Source organism: Branchiostoma lanceolatum, chromosome 3 (assembly GCF_035083965.1).
Source record: "Branchiostoma lanceolatum isolate klBraLanc5 chromosome 3, klBraLanc5.hap2, whole genome shotgun sequence".
Classification (NCBI taxonomy): domain Eukaryota; kingdom Metazoa; phylum Chordata; class Leptocardii; order Amphioxiformes; family Branchiostomatidae; genus Branchiostoma; species Branchiostoma lanceolatum.
Window position 1 is genome coordinate 23,214,060 of NC_089724.1, and position 13,449 is coordinate 23,227,508.

A 13,449-nucleotide genomic window follows, 5' to 3' on the forward strand; every position below is an offset into this window, starting at 1 on the left:
AGCATCACTTTTTTTTAAAATTGTACATAACTCAGACTCACAACTTGTAAGTTGATGCTTGGTCTGATAAGGTCAGTAATTGCCTGTGACCTAACACTATGATTATTGCAAAGTGATAATAATCACAAAAGTGTTTTTGCTGCTTTAAACAATGAAGGCAATGATTTGTGTAAGTACATGTATGTTACATGGATGTCACTATACATTAATATGCATGTTTTAGAACTTGTAAAGAACTACCGGTAGATATGTTACTCCACTCCATCCTTAAGTGCTTCGTTGGGGATGTGAGGCCCACTATGGTTGATGCAATGAATTTTGTAATTATATGGAAGATATTTGATAAACTGTTTATGTCAATGAAAATAAAGATTTTGCAAATGTGGGCCAATGTGTTTGGCAACACCATATGCAGAAGATGTTATCATAGGGTTAAGGGTATAGATGCTATTGTAGTATCTTGTCCCTTGCATTTGGGTTTTTATATTCCGGTATGGGTGATTCGATGTGTGCTATACATACAATTTCATGACCACTGACCTGCCCTAATGGGTATTTTATATCTTATACACATCCCTTTATGTAGGTGTCAAGGTGATTTTTTGGCCCAAAAAAACATGGAGATCAAGTCTTAAACAAGCTTTATCATTTGCTTGACATGACATTCATATTGATAAAAAGCAATATGTATTTGTAACAAAAGATCCTTCTTTAGTCTATACATCATCATCTCATCTATACACTTAATGTTAACAAATGCTATTTTACAATAACATAATTTGGGACACATAACATTACAGATACTAAGGATAAATCATTCCATTGTTGTTTCTTTAACTTAGTCATTGATCTTGATCATGTTCAAAGCACGATACTTTGTTTGACACTTGACAAGGAGAAGAGCAATTCTCTTTAGTATTTAAATCACAGATTTCTTAAAAACATACATTACATGATACATTTCATTGATTCTCCAGCAATCTTTTGAAACAAAGAACGAACTATTCATCATCATAGTCATCTGAGAAAGCTTTCTTGGGTTTCTTCTTCTTGAGCTTAGGAAGTTTGCCTGGCCGTAAGCCCTCGTCATAACCGTCTCCTGCAGGAAAAAAAGGAAACCAAAGTAAGCATCACTGCCTTTCTCTATAATTGATTCATTTCACATTGTCTACAAGAAGCTCCAGAAGTGATACTATATGTTATGTATACTTGTACTCAATATCTAGTTGGGTAACTGGTAATATTTATACTATATCAATTTGTAATGATTACAATATGCTTTCAAGGGCCAAACATTGGGAGTCAAACCATTTTGCTATTTTGGGCTAGGACATTGTACAGGAGCATTAATCAGATCTAACTGCTTGTCAAATTCTCAGGATGCTATCTCACCTGTAGCTGTTTTTGGTCGAGGCCTATAATCAATGTCTTCGTCTCTTTCTGCTCCAACACCGGCCGTGCCTGGTCGCTTCATCCTCTTGGCCAGGTCTTTGGTCAGTTTCTTGGCATCTGCAGTTCCTCCCACTGTAAAACCATGATTGTGGCTGATTAATCTTATGTTTGTATGATCTTATGATTTACCTTGTTTGACTGATTCAACTTGTTCTGTTTCCCTCTTAGAACCCACAAATGATAGATGACATACTTTGCAGACCTGAGTCTGGTATGAGAGTGCACAGAAAAGTTTTCCTTTTTGGGATAGGAAACTTAAGAACAGATATTCCCAAGTTTAAACATTTTGGTTGTTTTCACAGTAGCAAGGTACTGACCTTTCTCCACAGCTTCCTCCACTGCCTCAGTTAGCTGCTTTTTGGACATGTTTCCCATCACAGCCAGCTTGGACAGCAGGTCTTTCTCTCGGTCCTGTCAAAAACATCCTCATTACTGTTCTGCACTCATTTACAGAATATACAAATGAGTCCTCAAAGCTTGGATGCTTGAAACTTTATGATGGTATTGAAGTTAGAATCCCCCAAAGGTCTCAATACAAGATGCTATTTCCCTCCATCATTGGAGGTTACGATATGTCACCTTTCCTAGTCTCAAACCTTGCTGCGGACAGATTTCTAGGTCTCCCTGCCAGACCCCACAGTACAAAGACATATAGGAAAGTAAGTGAGATGCCTCCCTCACCTCCAGTTCACCCCTCATCTGTTCCTCCAGCTCCTGGTTGAGTTGGTCCGTCTGTCGCGTCATCTCCAGCTTCATCTCCCGCTCCAGGTCATCCATGGCCGCCTGGTGACGCCGGTCCATCAACAGCTTTGTCAGGGCAGCAGACGCAGATCTGTACATGTTTATACAAAATTAATGTAAACTGTACCTATTTGGTTGATATGATAACTAAAATAACCATGGCCTATGCAGTGGTACATTCTTTCAAATGGGTGGAAGCGACCACTGCTAATTTTTTTTACAGATTTCTATCAGCCAACAGAACAATAGCACACAAACATCCTAAATCTTAATCATAGTCGGATTGTAAACATGGGAGTGCCATTGCACCAGGAAAATAAGAAACAACATCAAATTTCATAATTCATTAAGAATCAAAATCAATAACATAAGAACAAAAATTAGGAAGCAAAGTCCAACTCACAATGACCCCCTTCTGGCTTCATATTTCAGCTGCTCCTTTTCCTCTTTATCTAGTTTCTCCTCAATTGCTCTGAAAAAGAGGAGCAGACAGAGTATTAGTCTTGACATAGAGAGCCAGCATACCAAATCAGTTGAATGAATTATGTATAACACTGTAAAAGTAAGTACATTTTACACAATTAAATTAAGCTGGATGACTGGTGAAGGCTAGGAACAAAAAGGATTCACAGCCTCTAACACGCTCCCCACCGAGGGTAAGGGGAAAACCCTGTATAGGTACCCGTACCCGTATAGGTACCTGTATAGGTATACCGGTATACCCCATTTGGGGCCCCAACAAGCCAGGAAACATGCTATGACGCGGTCCCCCGAAAGTGCGAAATGGAACGAAATGGAACGAAATGGAACGAAATGGAACGAAATGGAACGAACTAAAACATATGTAACATTATGAAATGAAATACCAGTAGATAGCGGAATAAAAGGAACGTTGTAACATTCACAGTAGACGGGAACAGGAAGTAAATACATAATATAACGTGTTTTATTTCTTGAATCTGTTTGATAATAGTAAATACAACGTTTTTGCCGCGTTTGTGTGGCTACATTCTTCCCTGAAAATGGGAGCGCCGCGTGGAAAGAGCTCGGCCGCTCTTCCTTGATTTTACCAACTATCTGCAAATGACCTGCTGCAAATAGCAGGGACAACTAGCAAACGGAACTGAGTATCGAAGTAAGGACTAGATTATACAGAAGTTGGTGGTAACATTGAATCTCATAATTCACCAAGAGGGCATGAGGCAAGCGTAATTTCATTATTTATACAGCGTGTTTGCGTGTTGTGTGGACTGTGAAATACATGTCCTGCTCGTTCACACCCTCCCTTTGTTTTGTCGTGAACAAGGAAGCAGAAATGTCTTCAGAGGTAGTTCTCAGTCCATGTCCGTGATTGAATGGAGTGTGAAATGTCACATTGGTGGCGCAGCGCAGAGCCGCATTTGCATATCATTAACGGAAGGGTCCATTCTCCGACAGCCGACCAGCCGAACAATTGGTTGTATAAAAATCGTTGTTGCGGAGATATGCAGCTACGTATTAGTTATGGACTAAAACCGTTTGTAAATAAAACTTGGAAGTCGGAGTTTGATTCAACCTGTCGGTTGCACGCCGGCCCACGTGCACAGTTCCGATGCGCTGGCAACATTGGCGGTTCATTTGCATGCGGGGCTCCATTTGCAACACGCAAACACGCTGTATAAATAATAGAATTACGCTTGCCTCATGCTCTCTTGGTGAATTATAAGATGCAATGTTACCACCAACTTCTGTATAATCCAGTCCTTACTTCGATACTCAGTTCCGTTTGCTTATTTTCCCTGCTATTTTCAGCTGTTCACTTGCAGATCGTTGGTAAACACAAAGGAAGAGCGGTGGATCTCTTTCCACACTGCGCTCCCATTTTCAGGGAAGAATGTAGCCACACAAACGCGGCAAAAACGTTGTATTTACTATTATCAAACAGATTCAAGAAATAAAACACGTTATATTATGTATTTACTTCCTGTTCCCGTCTACTGTGGATGTTACAACGTTCCTTATATTTCGCTATCTCCTGGTATTTCATTTCATAATGTTACATATGTTTTAGTTCGTTCCATTTCGTTCCATTTCGTTCCATTTCGTTCCATTTCGCACTTTCGGGGGACCCCTATGACGGCCGCCATAGCGTGTTTCCTAGCTTGTTGGGGCCCCAAATGGGGTATAGCGGTATACCTATACGGGTACGGGTACCTATACAGGGTTTTCCCCTTACCCCCCCACTGACAGATTTAGCAACATTTAGGAACAAATTTGGTTGACTGTCAGCCAACAAACCACCTGCCAAAACAAATCTGTCTCGTCAAAAGTGAAAGTTGTCCTGACCTCTGCCTGTTGAGCTGTTTGACCTCCAGTTTCTCCTGCAGCGCTCTCATCTGCCTCTCCCTGCTGGTGTGCAGCTGCTCGTTTATCAGCTCCACCTCACGGTAGTGGTTCTGTAGGATCCGCTCTGTTTTTGTGTCTGACACCTGAGAGAGATTTACCATTTTTATTAAATTCATATATATAGTACATGTACTATATACTATGATCCTTGGGTAATGGTATTTTTCAAGTACAATGTAGGTCACTCAGTCTATAATGTGGGATTTTCCCTTTCCTTTTGTCAATTTTCTGTTTTTTTCAATGTCAGAAGCCCTTTGGGAAACTTCTTTTTGCATACATTTTATTCCAGTAGTTGTTCAAAAGTTTAAGGAGATGTTTTCAACAATGATATCAAATCATGAGAAGTTGATAAAAAATCCTTCCTTAATAAATGAGTCCAGTAAATATTCTTAATGACCTAGTTTAGGCTATAAAAGGAAGTGCGATACCACTCCTTTTGAATAAAAGGTCGAAACCGGTAAATCGTTGTGTCTCAGCCGTCATCCTTCTGACGCCCAACAGACTATTCTTAATGATTGTTGTTGTGAAAAAGAAATGACTTAACCCTTTGGCTAAATGACCCACCTGTCCAGACTCAGCCACCATGTCCACCAGCTGTTCCTGCAGCTCCTTGATGGCCTTCTCCTGACGCCTGATGATGGATTGCCGCCGAGCCTGGCCCAGCTGGAGCCGGGCAATCACCTTACCCAGCTGTTCATCCTGGGCCTGAACAGCACAGAAACGGGACATTAACACCATGTTAGCATCAGGTAAGACCACTGCTCGTTTTATGTTGTACAAAAAGGATGATACTGACTGGCCACACCACACCTTTCGAAAAAGAGTAGGGGCATGCCCTGCGATGGTCCAAATCTTACACTCTGCTTTGGCCCGATACATGGCAGTAATTGACGATTTCCTGGCAGATGGACACGTAGAAGAAGAAGACCAGTGCAGAATGAGGTACTACTCCTTCTCTCTAACTTTCTGAAGAAGAAAGTTTCTGGTCATGAATAATACAGCTGCTGACATAGAATGTTCTGACATACCTTGAGTGCCTGGTCTGTCTCCTCTGCCAGCCTCTTCCTGAGCTCAGTGAGGGCCTGCTGACGCTCCTCCTCCAGCTGATGGACCATCTCCTCATGCTCCTCCTCCTGGAGAAACAGACAACAGTGAGATGTCAATCATCAGAACCTGAGGATATCCTGAACCACTGACAAATTGTCTGAAATGATGTAAAACAATGTTTTAAGTCTTTACTTTAGATAACAATTCATGTCTCTAGTCTCACCAGCATCTTTTTCTCGTCTTGCTTTTCCATTGTCTTGGCTTCCAGCTTGGCTCTGCGCTGGGCAAGCTTCTGCTCCAGGCTAGAAGAAAATTCATGACAGTTTATTGTGTTGCTTATGAAGTTATCACTATTTCAGATGATCTTCCAAGATTTCTTCCATAATGGGGGGATACTAAGATATAATTACAGATAAAGGCAATATTGTGTATGTTGTGCAAAAATAATGGGAAGATCTGGAAAAACAAGAGACATATACTTTTATATCCTGGCTGTTATGCTAATAGCCTGATACAACAAAATAATGATATTCTTTATTATACATAAAGAAGCTTGGTGGATTATTAAGAAATGATGGACAGACTTTTTAGTAGTGAAAGAAAGATCTGCTATTCTGATACAATATGGTATAAACTCACATCTTCTGTTGCCGAGTGCGGCTGACCTGCAGCTGGTTGTTAACAGCGACCATGTTCTGTTCATGCTCCTTCATTATCTGTTTTCTGGCCCTGGGGTGGAGATACGAAGAAGTTAGGCTGGCAATTCAATTGTCAAAATGTAGCACACCACTTTGTTTTCGTAGATAGAAGAATAATGGAGAAAATTTCTATCACTTCTTCTTTCGGAAAATAACTTGCTACGGAAATATCTATAAAAAATTGTTTCACAAACCACCATTCTGATTTTATGAAGAAGGTTAAACATCCAGGTAATAATATATTCAATACAAAGTTACTCAAGCAACTGGATAAATTGTGTAAATAGTCAGACGTTTTAAACAGCATCCGCTGTCTTTCATCAGTTGCTTGTCTAACTCTCGTATTTACCATTTTGATTACATATGAACTGGCAAACTAGTCAATCAAAAAGTTGCCAATCAAAAAGCTATCAAAAGCACAGCCCCCTTGGCAGGGGTAATAATCCCAACACATGATCCTTACTCCTCTGTGAGTCCTGACTGGGTGTCCAGTAACATGGTGATGGCTCTCTCCTGCTGGTCGTTCAGCATCTTCTGTTCCGCCTGGCTTGTAGCACTCTGCTCCTCCATTTTCTGTTCAAGAAAAACAAAGGCAGCTTTACCACTCTGTGTGTGTTTGTTGTATTTTTGTAGTCATGTGGTTAGTATTTTGCATGTATATGAAAGAGTTCATTTGAAACTTACTCTTCTTCTTTGGGCCAACTTGGCATCCAGCTGTTCTCGTTGCCTCTCCCTTTCTTCATCCTGACGTTCTGTAAAACCAAAACATTACATCAAAGTGTCACTTGATACTGTCAATTCAGAGCTTAAAGTGTCCCAGGATAAACAATGGAGATTTATGTGTTGGATTATTGGGAAATTTTCACACTTGAAGGTTTTGAAAAATAAAATGTATGTGACTAAAAGACTAAATTACATCTTCCTTTGGGTAAATACCATAAGCAATGGCTATAGTCCATAGTTCAAACTTACTGTGAATACAACTCTGGGGTGTGTAATTTAGATGTGAGAATGTACAGATGTAGACACATACCCTGGTAGTTCTTCATGTGGATCTGGTGCTTCTTCATGAGTTTGCGGGCTTCCTTCTCTGACAGCTGTGCCCGTGCCTGCAAGTTCTCGTACAGAGACTGGTCGTGTTCCACCAGCAGCTGTCCACGGCTGGTATCAAGTTGCTGGGGGGAAAATTAGACAACATTAAATTATGGGAAATACACTCCTTGGACCTGGGCCGAATGACATAAGAATTACAATCTCATCATAGCTAACTTGATTTGTGGCCTATAAACTACAGACTCTACTTTCACTGATCTTTTGGGCATGAAAAGACATTTTGAACAAATTTGCAGTACAGTTACAAGTCCAAGTGTCACTGTGTTCTGTACAAGCTTGCAATTTGTCAAATTGTGTCCCTGGTAGGTCATCTTTTGCTATGGTACACCTAATACAGATCTCCTTTAGCCCCAATGAATAACCAGAGTTAAAGTTGGTGTTGCAACTTCTTTTCCCAAATCAAAATAAGCCTTTTGCCATCATAATGGTACCGGTATCTTTAAATGGCAGAGGCAATAATAGCAAGGCAAGGACAATCCTGCTGCACTGCTGCTGTACATTCAGCACTAGGAAAAGGTCTTACCAACTATTTCTTAGCTGCCTACCTGTTTGAGCATACTCAGTTCCTCAGCCTCAGCCTCGTCCAGCTCCTCGAGGATGTTCAGCCTGCGCTGCTGCTGCTGTATCATCAAGTCATGCTGGGCCTAATGGTGTCAGATAAACATGTATACTTGTGAGTCACCACATAACCACATGTTTGCAGAAATGTCAGATAAGCATGCATACAGACCACATCATTACAAAGTCAGGTTGGCCTAAAGGTGTAAGAGAAACATGTATACTTGTGAGTCACCACATAACCACATGTTTGCAGAAATGTCAAAACATGCATACTATTCACAGACCACATCATTACAAAGTCAGGTAGGGCTTAAAGGTGTAAGAGAAACATTCATATTGATGACAGACCACATCAGCAAGAATGGTGTCCAATCAGAAGTAAGAAGGAAGCAAAGAAAGAGGTTTACTTCCCTGTTGAGGGAAACTAAGCCATAACTACCTTGACATAGTCTTTGGGATCCGTCTGCCCCTCTGCAGCTGAGTTGTCGAGGTCCTCCTTCTCCGTCTCCTCCTTTGCTGCAAGCTTCTGCAGCTTGTGCTGCCTGCGCTGCTGCAGCTTCTCCTTCAGCATGTCCTGCTGTACCTGGAGGTCTGGTGGAAGGAAAGAGAAGAGCAAAGCTCATGACTTTAACCCAGTCAGGATAGACCTACATGTATCTACAGATCAATCTACATGTACATTAAAAAAAAACTTTTAACCTTGCAACTATGTTAGACACACAATTGAATTCATTTTTTGTGGTTTCAAGCAAAGGTTAACAAGAATTAACAGTCTGCAAGGAAAGCAAGCCTGGCAGTCAGGTTAAGGTTGACCAACCTGCATGGTAGTTCTCCTCGACCCTCTGCATGTCAGCCTGGTACTGTGCCCAGATGCTGTATGAAAACATACAGAAAATCATCAAAGGTGTGAAATGTCTTACACACCAACCAAATTGATCAGTGACACTAATGGTGGTAATTTTCAGCATTCTCTGTAGAAAGATTAAGAAATGAATTAAATTTTCTACAATCTTGGACTGAATCACTTCAGTCAGCTGACTCTCCTTAAATTGAATCAAAACACGTCAAAATGAAATTACATGGTGTTTCATACCTAACTGGTCTATTGATTTTATAGTTTCTCTGTGTCTACTTTTCCCTTTTACAGATAAATATCCAAATGAAACATGAACGTGTGAGTAGAGATTACTAGAGAACATGATCTGACCTGTCCCTCTGCTTGTCCAGTAGCTTGTTATCCTGACAGAGTTTGTCCAGAGTGATGCGCTGCTGGTTCATCCTCTCCTCCACCTCCTCCTCCTCCCTGGTCTGTGCAGCGGCGTGTTCTCCTGCCAGCCTCTGTCTCTTAGCCAGACGTTCTTGTAAGGCCTGTTGGTCAGAGAAATACATGAAGAATGTCACAGTAGACAATGATAGTTAAATCTGCAAAACACCAAGTATGGCACTGAAATCTGTCTGTCTGAAATGATGCAACATGATACAAACTGATTTCTCCCACAGATATCAGAATTCAATCTGATTCATTGGTCTACAGGGAAAGGCCTACCCACTATAAGAAATAGATAGATATATCTACATAATTTTTTTGTTATTATACAAACTGACTGTTGTTTGCCAAAACATGACCTCCTTGTTACTAGGTTATAACCTGCAGATGAAATTGTTGGAATCTGTGAATAATGCTTCTAAGCTCACCAATGACTGCCTGGCAAACTGCTCTCCCATCAGCCTGTCCACTGTTGCCATGTTGTCAACAAACTTGGACATGATTTTCTCCAGCTGTGAGAAAACGGTACAGCAAAATAATGTCAAATTGTAGAATTTCACATATCATTATATCTTTTTTCATGGAAATTAAATCATGTAAGGTTGGGTCCACAGACATTTTGTTTTATGGTTAGTCATCCTTGTAAAGGGGTGTCCCTGTGGTGTAGTGGTCTGCGCCTTCTGCCTCTCATCACATCTGGTTCAAATTGCTGGGACCAGAAGGACTGGGGTTCAAGCCCCAGGTAGTACACCTCTGGACAAGAGGCGCATTGAGTCATACCAAAGACTTTATGAAAATGGTACATACTTCTGAAACAGTATGGAAGTTAAACACACTTCACTGCCAGTGGACTAGGCCCCTGCTACAGTGATTGCACCAGTGTGGCCCAGGGCTATGAAATGGAGATGGGCAACGCCCTATACATCAATAATGGTGTGGGAGGCTTTTAACTTAAACTAACATCCTTGTAAAGCACACATTATCAACTGTGAACTGTGAATTGTCCCCTTACCTCATTCTGTGGTAGTCCTGCAGTGCTAAGCTCCTGCCGTACAGACTCCTGCTGCTCTTTCATTAAGGAATTCTGAGAAGCAAAAATACCTGGTAAATGTCTTCATCTTGAACACTTCATCATCATCATCATCATCAGTCGACGAGCTTTCGCTACGGCGGGGTTATACCGCCCTTTTTACGGGGTGACATACCCTTTCGTTGGCTGTCATACAGGACGGGGATGCGCCAGTTCTCCCGTCCGGTTGAATGGTATAAATCACGGTATGGCTGATACGAGACGGAGGTTCGCCAGGCCTCCATCCGGGTGATATGTAGTGAATCACCAACTCCAGACAGAAGGATTTAGGACCATCACACACCGGGGCATGCCCCTACTCTTTTTCGAAAAGTGTAGTGGGTTCTTTAACGTGCGCGAGGCGTGGCTCTCCCCAAACACGGGAAATAACACTTGGTTATCTTTTTGCAGTGCATAATCTAGTAAAGGCAATATGCATATAATTTTTTTCACCTGCCAGTTCATGTTATCAACCTTGACAAACAAACAAATAAGTAAGTAAACAAACTGACCATCCTCTGGACATACTGTGGATGGAGTTTCTCCAGAGCCTCCTGCATGGCAACAGGGTCCTTCTGCAGCTTCTCATCTGCCATGACCTCCTCCTCCGCCTGCTGCAGCTCCGCACGGATCCCCTCCTCTCCTGTCTGGATCGACTGGTCAGCAAACACAACAGACTTGTCTTATCTTTTATAGCAGTCACAGACTATGATAAATTCAGAGAAAAAGTGGCCAGTCTTGCTCTGTTAAATACCTTTAGTACCTACTCTTATCTTAAAGAAAATGTTGGTGTGTTGATATAGATTAGAATACTATCAAATTAAATAGTGATTAGCAGACCCACTGTTACAGTGTCTCTATCATACTTAAAATCATAACAAACATTCCATTTGTTTAAACTCCATATTAATCAAGTAAGCAAAGTGACATTTGCACAGGCAAATATAAATCTTTACCTATATCAAGCCTCAAAGTATTTAGTGTTAGAGAATGATGAATGATTTTCCTTGAAGTAAAAGTGAATACAAGAAGACATACCTTCTCATGCTTGGTCAGGATGTTACGATACTGTTTCTCGTCAATTTTCTCTTTGAAGAAGAGGCCATTCAGAAAGATTCGTAAGATCTGCAGGAAAGACTGTAAGGAAAAGATACACAGATTATTTCTGAGAAAGATCTGCAAGTTAGCAAGATATAAGCGAATGCTTTTATCATAGCAACACAACAATCAGCACCACGGAAACAATTTTTCCTCCAAATGACAAATTGGGTGAGGAGAAACCAGCTTTATAGAAACAAACACTCACTTATAGGTCACAAATGACGAGTTGAAAAGGGCAGAGGGTTCAACTCACATTATTCTTCTGCTCTCTCAGTTCTTTCTCCAGCTGGACTGTGGCTCGGAAGTCCTGGGATCGGAGCTCGTTGTCTATATCCTCACTGAGAAACAATTCAAATGAATCAAAACACTACCGTTTATATCCACATTTGCATTGTATTGACGCTTCAATATGAGAATTCCCACTGATGATTTCATCTTTTCAAATTTCAAAACAAATAAATACAGCCATTTCTATCTAGTGTGTAGACCACAAAATGGGTTCATCAAATTTAATCCATCTTTGCCCGTTATAAACAGACTTAGCGTGACAAAAAATGTATTGATATCTTTAAATAGATGCAGACTCAGTTGGCTATGAGCCAAATAGGTAGCCACACATTACCAAAATGGATTCACTACATGATTCACACATTCATAAACAACAAGCTGCCTTTAGCTTATATGGCTGCAATCACCTCTTAGGCTTGGTGAGAGCCACCACCAGGCTGTCTGAATACAGGGGGTCGTCCATGTCATACAGGCCTGAGTCCCTACTGATGGTGCTGGGACCCAGCCTGGCTTTCTTCTCAGCATCAGCTGGCTGCTAGAATAAAGTAATTAGTTTAAAAGTTGCCTTTTGCCATTGTATATTTCGCTTTTTTCTTCTCATTCATCTTTTGCTATTTTTAATGCTTGAAGCACTTTAGATAATGTTAGAGAGTATAGTTTGAGTTTTACCTTACGTCCCTTAAAACTCAGTCTCTAAAAGAGCTTCTAGTGCTATAAATTCTAGATTTTTAAGTTATTTGTCAGTGAGTATAGTCCATTCCTCGTCCAGGAAAAAGTCTATACCAACACCAAGTTCTTCAGTTTATTGATAAACTTACCGAAGAAGCATTAGACATCTGGTCAGGATCTTTTTGTTCCTTCTTCTGTGCATAACATAAAAGTGCAAACTAGTAAAAAACACTGAATCTTGCGAATTCTTGTTATCGCTGGAGTCAAAGTGCAGGACAAAACCAAAAACACAGCTATAAACAAAAAATTTACGTCTTGTATAATGTTAAATTAATGCTAAGATTTAAAAGTGAAATATGTATTTTTATTCTATTCGCCATTGATAACCAACAGTATGCTGATGGCTTTTCCTGCCATTCAGCGGAAATACTTATTGTTATGATTGGTACTTAAACATTACCCTTTTTTCCTTTTCTTCCTGCTCCTCATCTTCCTCATCTGAAGATTCCGGCTCTACCACATTCTCCATCAGTAATATTTCACCATCATTGTCTTCTGACTGTAAAGAGATACAGATATGCGTTGATTACTTACATTCCGAGTTTCATAAAAAACATTTTCAGCACAACATTATGTACAATGGCGCCATCATGAAACCCATGTAAACATTACAACAGAATGCAGTTTTGATGTTGAACACGTCTTGTGAATAAACAAACACGAACTGAAGTGATTACTTACCCTCGCTTTGAGGAGGTCAAACAGGCAGCACTTGGCTATGACGACAGCGATGAGAACGCCGAGCAGGAATCCCAGGATCGAGCCCAGAGCCACCAGCCCGCCGTCCACATTCTCGGTGAAGCCCCTGTAGTACTCCAGGGTGACGAGCACACAGGGCTCCGTCATGTTGGTCTTCCCAAGATTTTTTTCTTAGCCACAAATGCGAAAAGTCGGACTTCTAGGTGATCTTGTGTCCTGCTGACAGTTTCTTGGTTGTGCTACGAATGGAATTATTCTGATCCAGTCATTGTAGATAGCACGACAGCTGGATAAGTATT

General features: G+C 40.8%; 1 protein-coding gene across 2 annotated transcripts; it reads right to left on the bottom strand.

Annotated features, from left to right (window-relative positions):
• Positions 1 to 868: 868 nt before the first annotated feature.
• Positions 869 to 12,634, bottom strand: LOC136431112 (evC complex member EVC-like). Of its 2 annotated transcripts, none has more exons than XM_066422352.1 (24): positions 12,541 to 12,634; positions 12,130 to 12,254; positions 11,688 to 11,772; positions 11,372 to 11,470; positions 10,846 to 10,989; positions 10,277 to 10,348; positions 9,693 to 9,776; positions 9,205 to 9,365; positions 8,815 to 8,870; positions 8,437 to 8,588; positions 7,982 to 8,080; positions 7,357 to 7,498; positions 7,008 to 7,075; positions 6,787 to 6,896; positions 6,265 to 6,354; positions 5,849 to 5,927; positions 5,607 to 5,711; positions 5,143 to 5,283; positions 4,519 to 4,661; positions 2,597 to 2,665; positions 2,134 to 2,284; positions 1,770 to 1,863; positions 1,393 to 1,524; positions 869 to 1,099 (listed from the first exon to the last, which is right to left on the bottom strand). In XM_066422352.1, exons 1-24 carry the CDS (start codon positions 12,556 to 12,558, stop codon positions 1,002 to 1,004), a joined length of 2,517 nt encoding a protein of 838 aa, XP_066278449.1. In that variant the 5' UTR covers positions 12,559 to 12,634; the 3' UTR covers positions 869 to 1,001. The 2 variants fall into 2 exon arrangements, with proteins under 2 accessions (XP_066278449.1, XP_066278448.1); XM_066422351.1 differs by having other exon boundaries at positions 12,130 to 12,257; positions 12,541 to 12,629.
• Between the last annotated feature and the right edge of the window lie 815 nt (positions 12,635 to 13,449).